The sequence below is a fragment of the Pygocentrus nattereri genome, chromosome 26 (assembly GCF_015220715.1).
Source record: "Pygocentrus nattereri isolate fPygNat1 chromosome 26, fPygNat1.pri, whole genome shotgun sequence".
In the NCBI taxonomy this organism is placed as follows: domain Eukaryota; kingdom Metazoa; phylum Chordata; class Actinopteri; order Characiformes; family Serrasalmidae; genus Pygocentrus; species Pygocentrus nattereri.
In genome coordinates this window covers 9,276,354-9,300,069 of record NC_051236.1, presented here as the reverse complement: position 1 = coordinate 9,300,069, position 23,716 = coordinate 9,276,354, and the positions used below count along the sequence as shown (strand labels likewise).

The 23,716-nt window shown below is 39.8% G+C and overlaps 1 protein-coding gene across 2 annotated transcripts; it reads left to right on the top strand.

The window, feature by feature from the left end:
• The first annotated feature begins 829 nt into the window (after nt 1-829).
• Nucleotides 830-21,032, top strand: pcif1 (phosphorylated CTD interacting factor 1). 2 transcript variants are annotated; one of them, XM_017682255.2, is made up of 16 exons: nt 830-955; nt 2,311-2,453; nt 3,614-3,738; nt 4,422-4,559; nt 4,898-5,037; nt 5,157-5,311; nt 7,934-8,081; nt 8,173-8,256; nt 8,364-8,463; nt 8,542-8,704; nt 9,298-9,473; nt 9,623-9,709; nt 9,819-10,003; nt 10,140-10,233; nt 12,175-12,350; nt 19,264-21,032. In XM_017682255.2, exons 2-16 carry the CDS (start codon nt 2,330-2,332, stop codon nt 19,544-19,546), a joined length of 2,178 nt encoding a protein of 725 aa, XP_017537744.1. In that variant the 5' UTR covers nt 830-955; nt 2,311-2,329; the 3' UTR covers nt 19,547-21,032. The 2 variants fall into 2 exon arrangements, with proteins under 2 accessions (XP_017537744.1, XP_017537743.1); XM_017682254.2 differs by having other exon boundaries at nt 3,593-3,738.
• The last annotated feature ends 2,684 nt before the right edge of the window (nt 21,033-23,716 follow it).

Below are 23,716 nucleotides of genomic sequence, written 5' to 3'. Positions count from 1 at the left end.
GTCGTAGTACCGCACACAAGGTCACGAAGCGGCCGAGGGCACGGAAGATAGCGCGAAACGTTTTCAGAAACCCTTGAACGCTATGGCTGAATCTCAAATGGCTCCCTACTTCCTACACAGTGCAAGTGTACAGTTCAGAAAACGATGGCTTCTGTGCACAAACAGTGCTCTAAAGGTTAGACAGGGGGTCGCGCAGCTAGTGTCTAAATATAAATGGCTTTGTTCGGCATATAATTCAGTTGAATATAGAATCCATTATCGTATAATAGGTGGTTGGTTAGTGTAGTGGCTAACACCTCTGCCTTCTACGCTGTAGACTGGGGTATGTAAAAAGGCTGTGCACTACATAGGGAGTAGAAAGCAAGGGGATCCATCCCGCGTGATCGTGATATAAAAGACCAAGCCTGGCCGTCAAGCATTGGTCGGTAGACAGCGGCATAAAAATACAAAGGTTTTTGCCATAAATACAAACAGTTTCTGAGGTTTCTCCCATCTAATAAAAGTAACGTTATAAGCTCAGTTCACCGTTCACTCCCGCGAGACGAAAGTACGGCTGCAGTTAGTAAACAGGGGCGCGGGGAGCTGAAAGTGCGAGTCCGGGGCTAATGCTACTGTACTGCGGCTCTGCTGCTGGATACTCTGGATACGCTCGTCTTACAGCACAAACAGTAACTACTGAAGAGAAACCTTTACAACACCAGGACAAGGACGATTGCTTAAATCAAACGGTCCGCTTTCGCCGCACCGACACACACACGGCTCTCCTGACCCTCTGCAAATGGCCCCGTTCTGTTACCGAGCGGCCGCGGGCAGGAGAATCAAACCGGCGCATGCGCACTGCCCGGGTCCGAGTGCCCGATACAAGATGGCGGAGTCGGTGGGGAGGGAGAGGCGGAGGCGGGTCCGGACTGAATAGAGCAAAGCCTGTACAGGTCTCCGAGCAAACCTCTCCAAGGTAAGGCATTCAGCTATTTAAGCGGCACGTTGTGGCAACAGACATGCGGCGGAATGTACGGCGCACACGGACGTGCTGCCAAACTTTGCAGGTCTGCGCGGAGCGCGGAATAAACGGGCGATATTCCGCGCAGGGAGCGCGGAGGCTCAGCCCGCCATCTTGTCTAATGTTTCCCCGATCCAAAGTGCGCGCCTAAAATCGGCTTAGTGACAGACGAGCGCTGGCCGGGCTTAAATCTTCCACTTTCCCCCCCGTTTGAACTCTCCGTCCTAGTTGGTTTTAGATGTCACATGCCCCGAACGGCCCGGCATTTGTTCATCTTTTACCTCTTTTTTTCCCCCCTCAACGTATCCCCCATCCGGGTTCGCTGGTGCTGCTGCTGTCGCCTTTGTTGTGCTGCCCGGCGCTCTCTCTCCCTCCTCCTCCTCCGTGTTTGTTTTCGGCCGGCTCGATTCTGGGGTGGGCGCTGGAGCAGCAGCAGGCGCATGCGTGCGCTCGTTTGCGCTCTTAACGACTTTTAAAGGCAGCGAAGCTTCGGAAAACCGATCATTCTTTTCTGTCTGAATGCTTCGTTTAATGCCCCTAGTCCTTCACACAACCGCGAAGTTTAAATCGGCTTCCTATTTGCCTGCTCCTTGCTAGAATTTTCCCGTTCCCCCTTAAACGGTGCAGCAGTTAACGTTACATTCTGGCGCCTCATTCTGCTGCACCGTTTAAGGTGGAACGGGAAAATTGTAGCAAGGAGCTGGCAAACTGGAAGCTAAATTCAGTCTCGGCACGTAACCGCCAGTTAACGTTATGAATCATCCTGAAAATGATAAAAACAATCCCTCGTTAGCTTACGCGCTAGCAGGCTAATCACGGACAAGTTGTTTTCGTTCCAGGACGAGCCCCGGTCGAGTCTGGCTGCGGACGTGCACCACCTCTATAGACAAGGCTACCTTAACTTAGGGTCCCGAACATAACATTATTTAAGACCTGTTTGAACATTAAGCTCACTTTTTTTGCCAACAAGGGCGGAATCGTACTGTATTAAGCTACAGTAGCCTAACTGTTAACTAGCTAGCGCTAGATGTTTTGATGACGTGCTTGGTCTCCATGAATGAAGTGTTTTGGCGCCTCTCTGTAAAAGCTCCAACTCCGTGTGAATAGGTAGCTGATGTCCTGCTATTTCCAACTGGGCTTAGCTAACCTAACTTGATCCAAATGGTTTCAGGTCAGATCATTAAGGCCAAATGGTTTCGTTTATGTGAAAGTGCGAACTGCAGATGTTTACGTTTGCATGCTATTTAGTACATAAGCCAGTCCTAAAATGACCCTGAACGACAGTTGTTTCGTTCTTGTTTGTGTAAAAGGCAGGACAGATGAGGAGCTATGACCAGTGAAAACCACGGAACAGTAAAGGGAGACTCGGAAATGGTCATGTCACCCACCGGGTCCTCTTCACAAGCTTCTCCCCTCACACCCTCCACTAGCAAACCCATCCAAGAGCTGCCAGGTGTGTGTTCGTCTCAATCACATGGTTACAGTTAGTGCTGGTAGATCCTCATACAATTGAATAAAACTCATTTTTCTTACGTTATACCACAGTATCGATGGTATTTCAATGGAATTAGCTTGACATGGATTAGTTTCATTGGCTTGTTTAGTTTTTTTCTCTTTTATATTGCATAAAATTTTTCAATATTTTCTCAGTTTTTTGACATACAAACAGCCATTGAGTGATTTGATATAAAATGGCTTGTAGAGAAACGTTTTAACTCTGGTTTCTTTACAGTAATGGTGATTAGAACCAGGGGTTGCAATGTGTACAAAACATATAGGCATTTTATTTGCTATCCAGACTGACCAGTGAACCTAGTTTTCATATGTAATGTTGATAGTAAAACAAAGCATGTTTTAAAAAAAAAAAAAGCATGTTTTTTTTTGGGACATCCATCCATCTACCTCTCCAACATGAATTCACTTTAAAAATACACTTTAGCCAAAAAGCATTTGACTATTATAAAACAATGTCTCAGGCACTAGACAGTGTAACAGTTGTAACAGTCATAACAATTTCTTGTAATTGGTGGGAACCTTTAGAGGCATTAAACACTTCAGATATCTGGTTCTTTTCACCACCACTGTGAACAATTATGACTCTATGATTTTTGTAGAATCATATGTTTCACATTAAACCACTCTGAATAACAAACTAACAGAATACAATGCAGAAATATGGCAAAATTGGGGGAATATCCCATTAAATAAAATAGATCATGGATACAGTCATTGCAGTACACAATATAGTGTTAAAAATCAGCTTAAAACATTCTACCTGGCAACTGGGGCGCCAGGTTTTTATCATTAATAAAATGCTCATTACCTATCAAAGCTGAAAACATCACAGTATGTCAGGTTGACTTTATACTGGTGTAATTATGTCATTCAGCACTAATTATAGGCCTTCATCTCTAACAAAGAACTGTAATTGTAAAGAGAGCACAAGGTGTTTAATTGACATAAGTTTGCCTGTAATTCTGGTTATGTATTGTTTTATAACTCATGTACATGACTTCCTCACTGTATTGAAGAGGACAGATATTTAGGAATTTTTGAATGTTGGATTAAAAATATTTACATTTTTTTGTTAAGTGAGTCTGGTCATTCTCTCAGATGAGCTGATTCAGGCTGGGTGGGCGAAATGTTGGAGCAAGAGGGAGAACAGGCCATACTATTTCAACCGCTTCACCAACCAGTCACTGTGGGAGATGCCAGTCCTGGGGCAGCATGATGTCATTGTAAGTACAAAGTGGACCAGAAAAGAAAAATTTTTAAAGCATATTTTCTGAGCAGTTTTTCTGACATTATATCAAATCAAGAACCATTTAGAAACTTTTTTTAACTACTTAAAAAATTACTAAAAAGTGTGCTTAAATACATTAAAATACTAATTCATAATACACATGACAACCTGTGAAACTGGATGCAGTTCAGTAATTTGTAGAGGTCTGTGGGATTTTATTATTTATTTATTTATTATTTTTTTATAATATCTTACTTTGGAAGCACAATTCACAAAAAGTGATTTTCAGTATTTTCGTGCAAAGGAGACGCATCAGATTTAGGACATAATTATACATTTTCTCATTTGCCATTGTTTATTTATTTATTTATTGTGTTATGTTATGTGTGAGCCTCTAAGGTCACACCTTCTTGTTTTTACCAATTTACTTGTTCATGTAAATACGACCATCTTAATTGTGTTTGAATGAACTGTGCATTAGAGCTGAACCTGATAGGATTGTGAAGCAAGGATCAGAAATGATGAGCTGTAATAACATATGATTTACCACTTTTTAAGCAAAAGATCTTGGAAAAAAAAATAGACTCTGTGATTATCTTTCTTGTTTTGTCTATATCTGTGACCAGACAGTGTTTCAGTACTGATACTGTGCTAATTTTGGCTCTGCTGCTGTTTCAGTCTGATCCTCTGGGCCTTAATGCAGCTCCTGCCACAGGTGAGGGGGCAGGGGATCCCGGCCTGGGCAATGGGCAGCGAAAGAGACGCCCATCGGAGGAGGCGATCCAAGGGGGTCCTAACAGCTTCAAGAGGCCAAGGGTCAGGTTTTTTCCATGAAGCTGAATACAAAGCATTGGAGTACAATAAAAAAAAAAAAACGTATAAAATATCACCACTTAATGTCGTTGTATTAGATCTTTGTACAGTTTTAGATTAATACTAGTGGGAATATGTTATTGTTAAATGTTAAGTGTAAACATCATGTTCCATTTTCCTTTCATATGGTAACATCAAAAGTACACTTTGTTGAAAGATAACAAAGTAACAATGATATATGTTGAAGCATGTTTAAATTGACCAGCTATGTGAAGTAACGGTGTAAATTATGATTTCAGGTTCACTTTAGTGATCATTTAAAGAAATGTTTTGATATGCAGGTTGAGATCCCTGTAACTCCTACCACCCCAACAATACCAATATCCCCCAGCACACCTGGAGCAAAGCCCTGGAACTCCACTTCAGATGACAAACAAGGCCAGCCCAGCACCCCAGCCCCGGCCCCATATCGGCCATCTGTGTAAGTGCACCAAATTATCCCATCAGACTGATGGCTATTTTCCTAACCAGGGCTTTTTAGAGTTTATCTGTACGTCGGTATGTTGTGCTTATATCATACCCATGATTCCGTAATTTTAGGATCTACTGGGATCTGGATGTTCAGACCAATGCAGTGATTAAAGAACGAGCCCCATACGACTACCTCCCTCCCCACCCTGAGATCGAGCTGCAGCGTGCCCAGCTCACCACCAAACTACGCCAGCATTACCATGAGCTGTGCTCCCAGCGTGAGGGTACGTACTTACCTTTGAGCCTAACCACACTTAGACAAGTCACAAATTTATTTATTTATCTGACTATTAATAATAATGAAAAAAAGATGGCAATGATCTGGTAGCAGATCTGAATGACATCAGCAGAAAATGCTGAATCTGATATTGGAGGAAAAAATAATGAATCTGATTTAAGCCTGTAACAGATCTAGCCTGAAGTGGCACTCATTGTGGTGTTGTCTTTGAATTGCTTTGTATTTGGCTGGGTTTGAATAGGGTTTCACAGCTGTTTTAGGCCTTTAGATGTGTACTTATTAGTAGAGATTATTTAATTTGTCTAACCTTTTAGTCATTATTTCAATGATCAACATATCAGTCTATTATATTTTAACTAAATCAAACAATCTAAAAGTCTGTAAATAGTAAGGAGTCTGAATCTGGTCCAGTGCTGTGACTCTGTCCTGTAATAGCATACACACTGATTTTTCTAAATGTTCAGCTTCATTAAGGGTGAATTTAATTGAAACTAGATAGGTTGTTATGCTAAATGCATTAGCTTGGATGTGTAGCCTTAAAAATTTTCTTACACAGTGAAAGTGAAAAAAAATTCAGAGAACATTGGATTTCTTGAAACAGTTTACGAGTAATGTCGATTAACTCTTAACAGTGGGGTGTGTCGAGGTCTGGGATGTGTTTGATGGTAAGCAGACAGTCGGTTCTTGTAGTCGAATGTTTGACGTGGTGAGAAATAGGCAGATGTCCAAACCTGAGCAACTTTGACAAGGGCCAGATCCTTATGGTTGGACAACCAGATTAGAGCATCTCCAAAACGGCAAAATTACTGTGAGGTGGTCTCTTCCAGTAGTGAACCTACAGATGGTAGCCTGAAGAGAAAGACACGACAAACGGGCAACAGGAGGTTGGGCGCCCAAGGCTAATCGATATGTCTGTGGGTGACAAAGGCTTGTCTGAATTGACAGAAGAGCTACTGTGAGACATCACAGAAATTTTTAATGATGATTATAGGAGGAATGTGTCACAACACAAACACACTGGATGGACTGCTGGATGCATGCTTCATGTTTACTTGGGGAAGTGGTGGCACCAGCTTGCAAGAATTGAACCAGTTGTCAGGAGTGTGACGCTCTTTGTAGAGTCCATCCGTTCATGTGGATGTCAATTTGACCCAGTCCACCTACATAAACGTCATCGTGGCTCAGGTACACCCCTTCATGGCAATGGTATTCCCCTCATCTGTTTTGGCTCATCAGTGTGTATTGCATAGTAAGGAAAATAGGTTTGAAGAGCACCGTATTTTGAGTTCTGTGGTCCTATTCTGCATTGGACTCGGTGGTAAGAGAGAGGAGGCAGTTATAAAGCCTGTAAAAGAGATCTTGACAAAGTGCCACCATTTTTGCATTTCTTTCCCTGCTCCCAAATTATCTGCTCTTCATAGTGTTCCTCACTTTAGACTTTTCCCGCTAAATGTTCTCTCCTCTGGATAGAACACCACACTCAATCACTCATGTCAGAAAGAATGAGTTTATTAATGACAGGAGCCATTTTGGCTGTAATGTTTTAGTCAGAGGTGTGATGTCGAGCCGTGGTGTGCAGAGCAGTAGGTACAACTGCAGGGCATGAGTCATGCTTTGTGCGTATCATGTTCAAAAAAGAGAATAAGCCATTCCTGCAATGCATAATAGGGCTTTTTGTCTCAGTGCGCAAATGATTTGGCTCAAAAGTTAGGCATTACTTTTAAGGACAGCTTTCCGTTGTTAAATTTTCCTTTTTTTTTTTTTTGTGGAGCAAATTTTCTGTTAAGATTAGTGATACAGTAGGGAATTTTACCAAATATGTCTTCTTGACATTAAAAACAGTTATAAAAAAAGTGTATTTTTGAGTATATTGTCAGCACTTACAGACAACACTGACTGTTTCATTACAAAGAAGAGTATAGTTAGTCATGTTTAAGTGGATTTAGTGCGATTCAGTGTGTGAAACACTGAATGAAAATTATCTTCATGATCTATTTTATTTAAATTATGGACCTGTCCTTAAGCAGGCCTTACACTTCAAATAAAGACGTTTTGAAGTCTTTTTGGCCAAATCAGCAACTGGCAACGACTAAACCCAAGGCTTAGTCAGTCCTTCTTTTGTTCTGAGACCTGCTTCTGATTAGTCTAAATCATGTACAGGCAGTTCACATTCCCCATGCTCCATTAGGTTAAATCTCATATGTAAAATGAAAACAATTTTCTTGACAATGTAGGCCATAATTAAAATTCCAACTCTTGCAATTTGAAAATTGCTCTTTCAAATTCCGATTTTAGTATAATTAGGATAAACAGTCTTTCAGTCCTAGTTTGAATATACTGCCAGATATACAGTGACTCAGCTTGCTCCCCTTAGACTGTTTTACTTCCAGCTGAACTAGACAGTAAGAGTTCAGGTTGTTTTCAACCAAGTTAACGTCGTTTGATTGACATCAGTGTCAATTATTATTATTATTATTTTTTTTTTTTAAATTTCTATTTCATTAAAGGGAAACACTCTTATAGTCACAGGCTGCTCTCATGGTATAAAGCTGTGTTGTCCAGTTTGATTCTGTGCATCTTTACTGAGATATTGATTTGGACCTTGTAGGAATAGAGCCGCCACGGGAGTCCTTCAACCGCTGGCTGCTGGAGAGGAAGGTGGTAGATAAAGGAGTGGACCCCTTGCTCCCCAGCGAGTGTGACCCTGCCGTCTCCCCCTCCATGTTCAGAGAGGTCATGAATGACATCCCCATCAGGTAGGAATCCATTCTACTTTTTAAAAAAACTGGAATATATGTACATTTCAGTTCTTTGAGAACTAACTATGCTCCTTTTCTGAAATTCTAGGCTCTCCCGCATTAAATACAAGGAGGAGGCCAGAAAGCTTTTATTCAAATACGCTGAGGCAGCCAAGAAAATGATTGAATCGAGGTGATAATGCCTAAATAGTATATTTCCTGGAGTTAATGAAATATTGACAGTATTTTGGATGGAGGTGAAATACAGATGGTGTAACAGCAGCACCTATTTGTCTACAGAAACGCAACACCTGACAGTAGAAAGGTTGTGAAGTGGAACGTTGAAGACACCATGAACTGGCTGAGGAGAGACCACTCTGCCAGTAAAGAAGACTACATGGTATTATCCACACCTTCCTACATGCATATCCCTCTTACTGTTATCCCTCAAGTGCTGATTTTGCTGGGGTTTTCTCAGGATCGCCTGGAACACTTGCGGAAGCAGTGTGGTCCTCACGTGACTGCTGTAGCCAAAGACTCTGTGGAGGGGATCTGCTCTAAGATATACCACATCTCCACTGAATACGTGCGCCGAATCCGTCAGGCCCACGTCAACCTGCTGAAAGAGTGCAACATCGCAGGTTGGACAAACGTGATAAAAGACTTGAGCTGCTGTTTAATCTAACAAACATTGTATTCCTCAAAAAATGTATTATTTCATGCCTTGGCTTACAGTGGCAATAAACAATAATAATAATGGTAGTAGTAACACTTATTATTGGTTAAAAAAAAAGCCCAAAGACACTGTTTGACAAGTAAAGTAACATTCCACATGAATTATTGCAAATAGAATTATAGTAAATTATTTATCATTTAATAGCTTCTTAATTGCTGCTGCTTCCTAAAATACTTCTTTTTAACTTTTTGTTCCTGAAGTATTAAAATTTCCACATTTTAGCTATTACTGTATGCTTAATTGGGCCTGACCGATTAAGCACTGACATTTAGTGCTTTTTTATGCTGTAACAAATATGGTATTATATGTAAAGGTTATAAATTGGATCTTAATATTACATCTCAAATGATTGAAACGACCAGTCCAAGCTTTGCTGCAGGTGTAGCACAAAGCTGTTAATTTATTAGAATTATTTCAGAATTACAGTAGCACATGCGAGCAATAGAAGACCCAAACTTGCAAAATTCCTGTCTGAGCAATGTTATTTTTGTGTTGTAGTGGACGGAGCAGAGAGTACAGAGATGCAGGACCGGTTAGTGTATTGCTATCCAGTCCGGCTGTCTGTCCCGTCCCCTCCGCAGCCCCGCGTTGAGCTGCACTTTGAGAATGACATCGCCTGTCTGCGTTATAAAGGAGAAATGGTGAAGGTCAACCGTGGCCACTTCAATAAACTGGTAGGACTCCTTCATAAACTTTTATAAGGACCAATGTAGGTGATAATGTGTATGAAATATGAGTATGCTCTTAATGCATAATCTACAAGCATACATCTCGGATCATTTTGAGCCGAACACAAGCCTTTTTGTTTTTTTATCCTCACTAGGAGCTCCTGTACCGGTACAGTTGTATTGATGATCCAAGATTCGAAAAGTTTCTGTCACGTGTATGGTGCCTTATAAAGAGATACCAGGTAAAAAGATTTTTTTTATCTTTCTACAAAACGTTTGCATAAGCCTTTTATCTCTTAGACTACCCATATTGTCCATGACTTAATTGCACGTTGCAATTGTGTGTTGTAGGTGATGTTTGGATCAGGTGTGAATGAGGGGACAGGCCTACAGGGGGCGCTCCCTGTACCAGTGTTTGAGGCCCTTAACAAGCAGTTTGGGGTCAGTTTTGAGTGCTTCGCCTCACCACTCAACTGCTACTTCAAGCAGTTCTGCTCTGCCTTCCCTGACATTGACGGTTTCTTCGGCTCTCGGGGGTATGTGTGCAGAAATGCTTGCTAACTGTCACCTCAGCCGTCTCTGCGTTCAGTGTTATTAGAGATCAGTAGTTTCATAATGAGTTCCTCTGTTTCCTATGTAAATGATTTTGCTGTCTTGTGATTGTTCTATCAGGCCATTTCTGAGCTTCTCTCCTGTCAGCGGCTCATTTGAAGCCAACCCTCCCTTCTGTGAGGAGCTCATGGATGCCATGGTCACACACTTTGAGGTAAGGGACACTGTATTTGTGATAGTTTCTCTCAGATGGAAATGTTTTGCGTGGACATTTTGTATACGCTACTGTTAAAAAGTTTATAATTACTCTTCATGAGTAATAAGCATGAGCATTGCAATCCATGTCAAAGTTTCTTGGGAACAGGAAATTAAGTGATCTACATTTTATTTTTTATCATTTTATTTTTTTACTATTTAAAATTAATTTTATAAAGTTTATTTATATCTAATTTTCTCTGTTATATATTTATTGTGACGTCTGCCTTGAGATTTAATCGCCACTTTTCACATATAAGCTATCCTGAGATGTTTCTTTTATTATAACTTCATTCTTGATTTTTTTTTTTCCCAAAAACTTTTTATTAGGAGAAAGTGAAAGTAAGCCCAATACAACATCACGTTTATATACAGAATACCTTCACAACTTTCCCCATTTTTCCACCACACATCGACCAGGTTTTATAATAGAACACACACAAAAACAAAAATGTACCCCCCCAAATGTCCCATCCCAGCTCACCACACCCAACACGCACACTGCGAATAGCAATAGCTACAGAAAGGCCACGACACTTGTATGGAAGCACACATTTAACCAGGTAATACTTTTAGGTTGGAAAAATACGATATAAAGGGCTGCCATTTCTGGAAAAATTTATCTGTACACCCTCTTTGTGTGTACCTTATTTTCTCTAATTTTAAAAAAAGCATGACATCCCTCAGCCAGCAAGAAATAGAAGGGGGCTTGGTAGATTTCCAAAGTAACAATAAGCAGCGTCTTGCCAATAAGGATGTAAAAGCTATAGTGCCGCTTTTCATAGTGCCAAGTTCGAGGGAGCGGTCTGAAACCCCAAATATAGCAATTAGTGCACAAGGTTGTACCTGAACTCCAAGAACAGTGGACATTATAGTAAAATAACCCGTCCAAAAACCTTTTAGTGCAGGACAAAGAAAAAACATGTGGCTAAGGTCACAGGGGGAACCATAGCATTTATCACACACATCTTTCACTTCTGGATACAATTTAGAAAGCCTAGATTTAGAGAAGTGTGCCCTGTATAAAACCTTAAACTGAATTAATCCAAGTCGTGCACAAGAGGTAGTAGAACGTATACCATCCACGGCCTGTTCCCAAATGCCTTCTTCCATTTGAATTCCTAGTTCCTCCTCCCATTTACCCTTCAATTTTAGATCAGAGTAATCACTAATAGACATAATGAGATTATACAATTTCGAGATAACTCCTCTATGATGAGGAACCATTGAAAGCATGGTTTCCCAACCATTCTTGATTTTTAGCAGCTTTCTTGATCATCAGTTGTCATACAGCTCTGTTCATCAATATGGGCACAGACAATATCTTCATAGCTTCTTGCAAATCATTTGAAATCATGTAATTGTAACCAGCATGATGTAAAAATAAAAAATTATATAAAAACTGTTTAGCAAACTGAATATGGCAGTCAGGGTCATGGGAAGGTGCTTCAAGCTGAGGTGCTGAAATTTTAAGCAGCTTACACTGTGTCACTCCTATTATGACACTGCTGTTCACCAGTTGAACACACACCAAGTGGGAGATATAACAGTTGATTAAACAAAAAGTGGGCATCTTAATTTTTTTTTCTGTAAAAACTATATGCTGCTCAGAACAAGCCTATAAGTCTGCATGTACTTCACGCTTTGCATCTCAACCTGCTTGTGATTTAACAACGTACATCCAAAGCATTTGTAGTTGGGGAGGGAAGTGATTTGGCTTTAGGTCTTTACTACATTTAAAGGGTTTTAAAGTTTTGAAATATGGGGTTTTGTTGCACCCTTAGCATCCCCACTTCCTGTGTCCCTGGCTTTTACACAGCAGCTGGATGTGTGTTTAAAATATTTGATAATGTAGTCGTCACTTTCTCTTCTCTTTCACTGCCCATGTGTTTTCATGTAGGACCTTCTCGAAAAGTCCAGTGAGCCACTGTCCTTTATCATCTTTGTTCCCGAATGGCGTGACCCCCCAACCCCAGCCTTGACTCGGATGGAGAACAGTCGGTTCCGTAGACACCAAATGACAGTACCTGCTTTTGAACACGAGTATCGCAGTGGCTCTCAGCATATCTGCAAGAGGTGAGAGTCCTTGGTCCCTTGTGTTCTCCTAGTTCCTCAGACTTCCATTTAACCCTACTGCTTAGTCATGTGAAAAACCTAGGACGCCCTATTGAATGTTCAGTTCTTTATAATTATACATCATTATACATATTATTTATAGATAAGTGATAGATTAGTTAGATTACTAACTATATATAGATTACTGCTTCACCTTTTGCAAAAGCAATGAACATTTGGCTTCATTATTATTTCCTTGACAAAAATAATGCAAAAAATTTGCTAATTCCTACTGTTGAAAAAACACTCTGTGACTTATTAACTGATATTTCCCACTTTGACTGAAAATACCGTCAATCAGACGTTTCCTATAATCGACTACCAATCTGACATCAACTGGGAGAACATTTTTCCCACTCCTCCATACAGATTTGTGATGCTTAATGGGTTTCTTGCCTGCACAGCATCTCATTAGGATTAAGATCTGGACTTTGACTTGGCCATTCCAAGCTTTCCATTTCTTTGTTTTGAGACATTACATATTGGATTTTCTTGGAATGTTCTGGGTCGTTTTCATGTTGCATGGTCCATCTCCATTTCAAGCCTGTATTGTGTGAAAAAAGCCTGTGTAGCACAGCATGTTTAACTATATTTTTGTTTGATGGCAGTAAATTATACAATTAATAGAGATGTAATTGTGTATTCAAGTTCCACAGAAGCTGTAGGTCGTTACCAAGTTAGCAGTGGCAGTCCGCAGAGGAGCCTTCGTCTTCAAATAGCGCCAAATTATTCGATTTGTCCAGGGTTCCTAATTGCAGCTATTTGCATAACGCTGTAATGTAACTGATAATCGGCTGTGATATTATATGACGTATTATTAGGATGCATGTAAATGTGCCTAACGGCAGTTGAGCACTCTTCGCGGCATTAGCCATGTTTAATAGTGTACGGAATAGAATACGTCCATGTAAACACCTCAATCGGGAATAGTCTAGTCCGACTGAGGCCATTCGGAATACAATTTCTATCCGATTGAACGAGGTGAGTAAACCTGTAAATAATCCGTTAAATAGAAGAATAATAGCCTGAATCCGTTTACACTCCAATCGGAAGGTCTAAGTATGTTCTGCGCATGCGCGGCGCGTCACAGCCAAAGGTTTATACCGTTCAGCGTGGCAGAGCAGAAACTGGTCTGCAGAGGAGACGAGGTTTATACTCTGAGCTTTAAAAGACTGCGGTGGGACGGACGTCCAGCTTATGTGTCTCAGAACACGACGTCTTCCTCTCGACATCATTTTAAAGCGATTAAAAACACAAGCGTGCCAACTGGAAACTCATCTCACTCCGACTGGACCTCACGTGATGCTCGCTGTCATGGTAACGTTTATTCTCAGCGCTGCTCCACGCATGCGCGTCATTTTGCATCGGATTACTTGTAGCGAGCATGTAAACAAAGATTTTCATCAGATTGTTGAGCAGAGTGAGCATAAACACCTCAGTCTGGATCTGTAATCCGATTGTATTCAGTCTTTGCGTGTAAACAGATATTTTTGATTTTCCTCATACTCCACTAAGTGCTTCTGCTTGAGGTGGTGAAACAGATTAGTTGTGTTTCCCCCTTTTGTTGTTACAGGCTTCTTGCATATCTTGCATATCTTGCATATTACTATGATCTGTTGTACATCCGAGATTTTATAACCAAACAACCTCCACTCTACTGAAGTCGCTCCCCTTTTTGGGATAAACTCCGCCACAGAGCTGCTTTGCGCCATAGCTACTCCTTTCTGTTCCAGAATGACTCACGCAACGAACATACGCCGTGCGCATGACATCGTTACGTCAACGAGTCAGAATATCGCTGTTATCACGATATGGAATTTTTTTATCGCTTAGAATTATACCGGTATTATCGCGAACAATACGATGTGGTACACTCCTAGCGCGCGCACACATACTGAAACTAAACGAGTGAAACAAGACTTATCCCTCTCCACACCATGCAGTACTTTTGCAACTCAGCACAAAGCCTCGCACGTTTTTCATTTTTTTCTACTCCTAGCTACAAAATCACAACTGTGAACTCTCGCCGCACAAATTGGTAAACGTTAGTGACTTTCCCTGTCAAGTGCAAATGACCTACATAACAGGCTGTACCAACTAAAGTTACCTCAGGAGACCGCATACGATACTAGCGGAAAAACACTAACTGACACTACTTGCTGTTGAAAATGAATAAAAAGAAACCTAGACTTATGCGTTTGGGTGAACAGTACTTGTCTGACTGCATTGTGCCAAGTGTAAAGTTTGGTGGAGGGGGGATTATGGTGTGGGGTTGTCTTTCAGGAATTGGGCTTGGCCCCTTAGTTCCAGTGAAAGAAACTCTTGATGCTTCAACACCAAGAGATTTTGGACAATTTCATGCTCCCAATTTTGTGGGAACAGTTTGGGAATGGCCCCTTACTGTTCCAACATGACTGCGCACCAGTGCACAAGGCAAGGTTCATAAAGACATGGATGAGTGTGGAAGAACTTGACTGTCCTGCACAGAGTCCTGACCTCAACCTGACAGAACACCTTTGGGATGAATTAGAGTGGAGATTGCAAGCAATGCCTTCTCATCCAACATCATTGTCTGACCTCATAAATGCGCTTCTGGAAGAATGGTCAAAAATTCCCATAAACACACTCTTAAACCTTGTGGAAAGCCTTCCCAGAAGAGTTGAAGCTGTTATAGCTGCAAAGGGTGGGCCAACATTATATTAAACCCTATGGATTAAGAATGGGATCTCGCTCAAGTTCATATGTGCGTGAAGGCAGGCGAGTGAATACTTTTGGCAATATAATGTATTCAGTCATGTCTTTTAATTATCCATTCAGTCCTTTTTTTTTAAAAAGGTTATTTATGTTTTAAAAGGTTGATTTATATTGATTAGGATGATCATTCAGTTTACATACAATTAGTTCCAACCCCCCACGGTTTGTGGTGTTAACATTCTCAAACAGAAAAGCTAACCAAACAAAAAAGAAAAAATGCGAATATAAGAGTTTGCGCTACTGTGGAAGTGACTACTACAGAATAATGCATGGCCTTTTGCTTTTGAAATTCAGAACACAGTTGGCTGGAAGAATGAATGAATAAATAATTATAATAAATGCATATTTAGCGCCAAACTGTGTTCTTAAATAGTTTAAATTCCATGTGTGCACAGACTCCTGTTTGTTCTATTCTGCAAAATACTGTGCACAAAAATTATTTCAAACCTTTTCCAATATTGGATATGAAATGAAACACATTTTGTTCAAAAAGTCTGAAAAGGAATAACTGCACTGTACTAATGTGGCTCAGCAAAGGAATAGAGTTAACACAAAGCATCTTGTGTATAGTGTTTTTCATGTCCAAACAATACTTTGAAAAGTTGCCTGTATCTGGCTTTTAAGTCTTGTCTAAAGGTTGTTTATCTGGGTAATAATGATTTATTTGTTTTAAAAAAAACACTAACATTGAAAGAAATAAATGTTCAGTTACCATCCAATACCTAGTTTATCTGATCAGTCCTTCATTAACTTGAATCTGATGATGGAACAAATACATGCAATTAATCTTTCACTGAGTTCAGCAAGAAATCAGGTATGGAGCCTATGTTCTTCTAACTATTCTTCTAACCAAGATATGAATAATTGTTTAAAAATGTACAAACCTAGAGGGTGATACTGGTAAGGAAAATAGCACAAATATTGAAGGTGCTGTGTGGATTAATATTTCAAAGCTTAAATTCCATGGCACTTTTCGCTGTGTTAAGCCTTTTTCATAGCATGACTGTGGACAATAAAATCTGTTTCGGGGTTTTGTGTCCATTGATATTCTCAAATAGCAGATCTCCATCCACAATAAAGCTATGAAAATATCCAGACAGTCATATTTCTTTAGTGTAGTGAATAAACATAATAAAACCAAAGTCCTGTTTTCCACCATAGACCGACTAATTAAACCTAACGTTTCTGATGGTGTGTCTCGTTGTGACTTTTTATTTATTATGAGTTTGCAGTTCATCTTCAACATAAAGTAGCCTTGATAAGACAGCATAGTTACCCAGCTGAAACAAGCTCATGTAACCACCTACATCAGTAATGACGTCTCTCGTTGTCATGAATTATCGGAAGCTCACAGCTGTTATAAACGAACTAAGTTTGTCCAAGTGTGAGCTTGACCCTGTTCTGACTTCTCTCCTTAAGATGGATTTTGATTGTTCAGAGTGATGTTTTAACTATTGTAAAACTATTTCCAGACACTTTTAAAACTGCCATGAAGGCTCTGTTAAAACAAAGTAGCATGGATTCCTCTGTACTAAATACTTTTAGACAAGTTTCAAACCAACCTTTTTTAAGTAAAGTCCCAGAAAAAGTTGTTTTCAAACAAATGTGTATCAAATATCCCTCCATCCCTCCATCCATCCATCCATCCATCCATCCATCATCTTCCGCTTCTCCGGGGTTCGGGTCGCGGGGGCAGCATCCTAAGCAATGAAGCCCAGACCTCCCTTTCCCCAGCCACTTCCACTAGCTCTCCAAGGGGGATTCCGAGGCGCTCCCAGGCCAGCTGGGCGATATAGTCACGCCAGCGTGTCCTGGGTCTTCCCCGGGGTCTCCTCCCAGGTGGACTTGCCTGTGACACCTCCCGAGGGAGGCGTCCAGGAGGCATCCTAACCAGATGCCCGAACCACCTCAGCTGGCTCCTCTCGACGTGAAGAAGCAGCGGCTCTACTCCGAGTCCCTCCCGGATGACTGAACTTCTCACCCTATCTCTAAGGGAGAGTCCAGACACCCTGCGGAGGAAACTCATTTCGGCCGCTTGTATTCGCGATCTTATTCTTTCGGTCATTACCCAAAGCTCATGACCATAGGTGAGGGTGGGAACGTAGATCGACCGGTAAACCGAGAGCCTTGCCTTATGGCTCAGCTCTTTCTTTACCACAACAGACCGGTAAAGAGCCCGCATCACTGCTGACCCAGCACCAATCCGCCTGTCAAGTGTATCAAATATCGTACAAGTTATATAAGAAGTTTCAGTCAGGTTTTTTGTTTAAACCATGGTAGTGAGACAGCATTGGTTTGTGTTGTCAGTGACCTCAGGCTTAGCAATGATGCACAAAATGCTTCTATTCTGGTCTTATTGGATCTTAGTGCAGCTTTTGATACCGTTGATCACAAGATTCTAATCCACTGTTTTGAACACTGGATGGGCTCTTCAGGCACAGTTCAGGGCTTAGAAATCATTTATCGTAAAATGTTAAAACTTCTTGTGGAGTGCCACAAGATTAAGTTTAAGGGCCTTTGCTTCTCTCTTTGTATGTTACCTCTAGATGATGTCATTAGGAAACAAAATATAATTTTCATAGCTATGCTGACAACACACAATTATACATTTTCATTCCTTCTGATAAGAAGACTGTTGACAGGCTGGCCAGCTGTGTGCGAGAGATTTTTTCAGTGGGTGTCAAAGTTTTCTACAACTAAATTACGAAAAAACTGAAATACTGATCGTTGGTACTAAAACTCTGAGAAAGCTGCTTTGAGAAACTTTAGCTTCATATACAAAACCTGAAGTACGAAGCTTGGACTCTGAGCTGTTTTATCCCGCATGTAAACACAGTCACTAAAGTAGCTTTTTATCATTTGAGAAATGTTGCTGAAGTTTGGACTTTTCTGTCTCAGAACGATACAGAGAAATTTTTTCAGAGTTGATGACTGTAATGCTCTTCTTGCTGGACTAAGAAAATAGTTCATCCTCTACAACTCCTACAAAATACAGCAGCACAGATTCTAACAAAAAATAGAGATCACATCACCTTCAGTTTGAAAGAACTGCACTGTCTGCCTGTACCTTTCAGGACACATTTGAAAGTTCTGCTAGTTTTTAAGGCTCTAAATGACCTTAAACCATCACTTACATCACAGAAGGTCTGTCTGTGTTCCAGCATGTGATCCTAAATCCCCAAATACTGAAAACATGGAGGGGCCTTGTTCACTTATTTTGCTTCTACACTGTTGAATTTAATTCACCCTTAGACAGTCAAACTCAGTGCTCACTTTTAAGAAACATTTTAAAATGTATGTCTTTAACATTTAGTTAAAACTCTTGGTATTTATCTTTTTAATTTTATCTTTGTTGTTTTTCTTATTTCTAATTTTACATTAATGCTCAGTTTAAGCTTGATCACTTTGAGCTGCTGCTGGCATGAAAAGTGCCATATAAATGAAGATGATTATTATTATTATTATTATTATTATTATTACTACTACAATAAAGTTTTTAATGTATATGCCAGTACCATGGACTGTTTAAAAAAAAAAAAAACTCTTTTTATGCGTTTATTTGTTCCTGTGTATTTGTTGTATTTGTTGTGTATGTGTATAGTGATGGGCCAAATGTTACACAGTTTTAAACAGCTTTTATGGCTGCCTAAGATTTTGCACAAGCCAGATTTACATCTATCTGTTTGTTAGAGAAGTCTCCGGCCGGGTGACCAGGGTCCTCTCTGTGTGGAGTTTGCATGTTCTTCTCGTGTCTCTGTGGGTTTCCTCTGGGTTCTCCGGTTTCCTCCCACAGTCCAAAGACATGCAGTCAGGCCAATTGGACAAGCTATTTTGCGCCTGTGAATGTGTTTGTCTGTCTGTCTGCCCTGCGATTGACTGGTGACCTGTCCAAGGTGTATTCTGCATTCCGCCCCGTGGCCGCTGGGATAGGCTCCAGTTCAACAGGATTAGTCATGCTGTAGTTGTAAGGAAACATGCAATTTATCAGTGTTCTTTAAGTATCCATGATGTACTCTGAGACATGTGGCATAATCTGTAGCGATGATGATAAATATTGTCTCTTTGCTGAGTCCTGCTCTCTGTCAATTTTACGATGTTATCACCTTGTTTTATTTTACAGGGAGGAGATGTACTACAAGGCCATACATGGAACAGCAGTCATCTTCCTGCAGAACAATGCTGGCTTTGCCAAGTGGGAGCCCACCACAGAGAGAATTCAGGAGGTCCTGGCGGCTTATAAGATCTCCGGACGCTCACTGTCCTCTCCTGGGCCCTCCTCCGCCAGTGCCGGAGACAAAGACTCCAAACCAGGCCACGAGCGCTCGGCAAGCCTGGACACTCCGGGAAGCCGAGACAACAGCAGTCCTGTAGACAAGACTGCGCCAGAAGTGGCAAACATTTAAATGTGTGAATGTGTGCGTATATGTGAGTGAGCTTTGAAACCGTGCTTTTGGGTTGAGACTGACTCTCTGCATGTTAAGTTCATGAGTGCGAATGAAGGAGAGTGAGCGAGAGAGAGAGACTCTTACTTATTTACTTTTCTCTGCCTCAACTATTTAAAGAGTTATTCTGGGTTTTTATTATTAATGTCGTCATAGTTGTTGAGGGTTTTTTTTTTTTAAATCGATGTAGTGATTGTTTGGTCACTAATTATTACGTTTTGTTGTTGTTACCGTTGTCGTCTGTATAAGACGTGGTAATTCTGGTCAAGTCCTTTTGTTTCTTTGGCCTTTTTAACTTTGTGCTTTGTTCCCTGGCAGAGTTGTCGGTCTGTCAGGTCGAGAACTGAACGTTGAGGATGGAGGGCAGCGTTTCTTGGAGTTGTGCATTCTCGTTTGGGTCTGTTTTGTTTCTTTCTTTCATGGCAACAGGAGGGAGGTGGACCAGAGAGTAGGCAGCTATGTTTATAAGCCTTTAAGATGATGCACATTACAGAGTAGTTGTAGGCTTTGTGCGTAGTTATTACCTGTGTAAGAGCCAGTTCATTTTACGCTCCTATGTGTTATAGAGGCTACTCTGAATGCCCTTGCAAGCCCCAATGGTCCCTCTTCTAGAACAAGGCACCAGGAGAACTGAACTCTCCTGGGGGTCAAAGCTTGGTCTACATGGTTTCTTCAAAACTGAAAATTAACAGACGAGGCAAAAATAGCAGACGCAACAAAAAAGGTCAGTTTTCAGATAGATATGGATGTATGTATTGTAGTTTCCACAGTTCGATTTCCTTCACTCTTGGTTGATGTTTGTTCCTAACATATGCACAGAGGATGGTGATAAAACCAACTGACATTGTTTACTTGTCTGTAGGAACATGGTTCACTTTTTTATATCTCTTTCTGAGCTGTAAAATATGTTCTTACGAAGGCTTTTGGTATGTCTTACTGTGACAAACAGGAGCTCCATTTAAACAGAAGAAATGACAGAATCTAAAGCTTGTCCCCTTCGATGAATTTAGAGAAACTTTCCAAAAAGGTTTCAGATTTTAGTCAGTGGCATTTGTACATGGTAATCTACTTCCACTAACAATGTGCCACCCCTGCTTCTTTTTGAGTCTACCTCTCATCTCTGAAGCTTACAAGAGCAAGCAATAGTTAAACCTAGAATTAAAATAACGAAAGCTTACAAGTGGTTTGATATTGCATGTTAGCAATAGTGATTATCCATCCACGATTTATTGGTTCTTACACTCTTCATTGTGTCCTCAGAAGATTAGTAGAGTACAAAAGTATGAAGGTCCTAAACGTCATGTTTTTTATTCTTCTTCTGTGATGTTACAAATGTTTGTGTGTTTGTTTACTCCAGAACGAGATTAATCCTGATCACTGGGCAGCATATTGAATGTAAATTAACAGAAAAAAAAAAAAAAAAGAAAAAGGGGGGCTAAGGACTCCCTGTCAGTTCTTGTTGGATTCATGAAATTTCTTGTTAAAATTGGCTTCGTTTGTTGCAATTAGTAACACACTAATGTGATTGAGTTTTTGGGATCCTGTATGCTTATATGTAGTATCTTATCCTATCTGTTGTGTATATTCTCACCTCCCTCTGTATATATCTTTTTTTTTATGTTTCTCCTTTTTCATTTAGTAATGTATTGTAATGACTTCAAAAGGCTTGCGGAAATGGCTCATGTGTTCCTGCTGTTAAAGCAGCAAGTCATTCTTTTTTAGATTCATAACCTGGCTTGACATTGTTAACCTCCAACTCGCCAAACTACTCACCCTCTGAATTCCTCATTTGAGCATTTAACACCAGATGGATTCTCATTCCTGGGGTGTTTTTTCTGTCACCAGCAAAACTGTAGATATTGTACAGAAAAGCATTATGAAGTATGATTGATTTTTTTTTTTTTTTTTTTTTTTTTTTTTTTTTTTTTGGTAGTGCGCTCATATGGGAAAAAAAAGTATTGTACATGTCTTTTTCTCCATGCTTTTTATTTTTAATTTAACATTTTTTTAAAACAAATCTGTTTATGAATTATACAATTTATAAAATAGAAGTCATTTTAAACTAAACCAAAGTGATAACTAAAGAGGAGAAATTTATCTTGTATGTAAAAGCTGTGTATGAACAGTAATGCATAGTGTAACCAGCAAATGACTCATTATTTTTATAAGTCTCCTTTTGTTGTTTTTTTTTTCTGCATGATCAGAAACTTCACAATCAGAAATAATTACATGTAGCTTCATTATTGCATTAGCTTGTAGACGTCATTTCTGTCTTTAATGATGGATTTGCATATATTTCTGTCTGTATCTTTATTGATTTTTACCCCATCACTGTTGCGTTCATTTGTTTTATTGGCTCTAAAGCACCATGAATGTCCCCCCCCCCCCCCCCCCCCCCCCTCCCTTCTAATTTTGATGGACAAAGATGGAATGAATGTAAATAATGTTTGTGCTTAAATCGTTAGTTTCCTCTTCCTGTATATTATCAATGTTGTGGCATTTCTCATCTTCTGAATCAATATGAAGATATACATCTGGGTCAGTTTGGCTCTCAGTAAACTCTATTGAAACCATGTACCCCTGCGTGTGTGTGGTCTTTGGTCTTTGGCGTGTGTCCTCTCTTCTGGTCCACCCTACGGTATGATCACTGTGTCTGATTGTGACAGAGATGGACAGTGTAAAATAAAAAAATAAAAATGAGGTCAAGAAACTTCTCTAGTACTCGGTACATCCAGCATCTATGATCATAGGAAATGATGGGCTGTTATTGTCTTTTATTTGGGGGGGGGGTGGGGTGGGGGGGGGGTCCTTTCAGTCTGATGTAATCCGTCTGATTTTCCTTTCAGTAAAATGTGTGACCAACAGCAAAGGAGTTATGACATAATTACACACAAAGATGGTAATTAAATATAAATTAATCAATTCAAACAGTCTGACGTACTTATTCATAAATTTGTACACAAATGTTTGAACGCCCTGATCAAATGACGTGATCTGTTGATTTTCTGAGTGAAAACAAGTTAACAAAACTTAACAAATGCTCTACAGTAAACAAATTTTAATCCTAATTTTAGAGCATTTACTATTTTTTAATTTATTTGCCTGAAAGTGTGTAGAGGTTGTGTGAACTTATTTACACTTAGAAAAGTCAATAAGTGAATTCATCAGGGTGTCTGAACCTCTGCATGCGACTGTATATACTTGAGTTTAGGACAAATTCAGTTTTTAAGTTCTTGGCTAGAAATGGAAAGCAGTCACTAAAAGGGATATTTTAATGATTTATCAAAAAAAATCAGCATAATTAAAGCACAAATTGACCGGTCTTCTCAGTGAAAAATAAGATTTAAAATTTTTAGATTGTTTATTATTACATTTTTGCAAAGGTAATATGCAACACTACACACAACACATTGTATTGTTGAACAATTACATTTTATTTTCTCATTAACTAGTAAAGCTACACGTTCTGAAATATAGATTTAAGCAGTGTACCGGTAGTTAGTCGGCCTACCTAACTGACAGATAATTAGGGACAAGCATGCATTTTAACATTTGAATCACTTTTCAAAAGTTGCTTAAAGTTCCAGTAAATTTTAAAAGTAACTTTAGTAACTGGGTAGTTTGATAAGTTGCGAAATCTAGCAACAGTATATAAGTTGGCCTTCCAGCTGTCATTTTTTTATTACCACCAAAAAGCAACAAGTGTTCTTGAATAACTTTAAAGAACTGAAAATATGCATGCATGCATTGCCAGTGTACACAGAGAAAATAAATAATTAAAAAAACATCCATCACACTACATTAAATTCTTTAATTTTGCATGTTTTATTAGGATGACATATTGTTTGAAATCCTCCAAAAAGCATGTAGAATTAGGTTTGGAGAGACCGTTTTACTTTTACGAATACGAATCTTCGCAAATAAAAGTCAGGACTGTGTGAAACAGAACAGTTTTATTTTAAACTCATCACGTCCAAACCAAACTAAACATCAAGCTCATCAGCCCATGTGATGCTCCCATGCTGTTCGCTAATAAAGTTGTGCATATTTGTCCAAAACGTTCTTGCGTTAAAGACACAGTGATAAAACAAGTCTGCAATAGTTCAGTTCCACCTTTAATCCACAAAAACA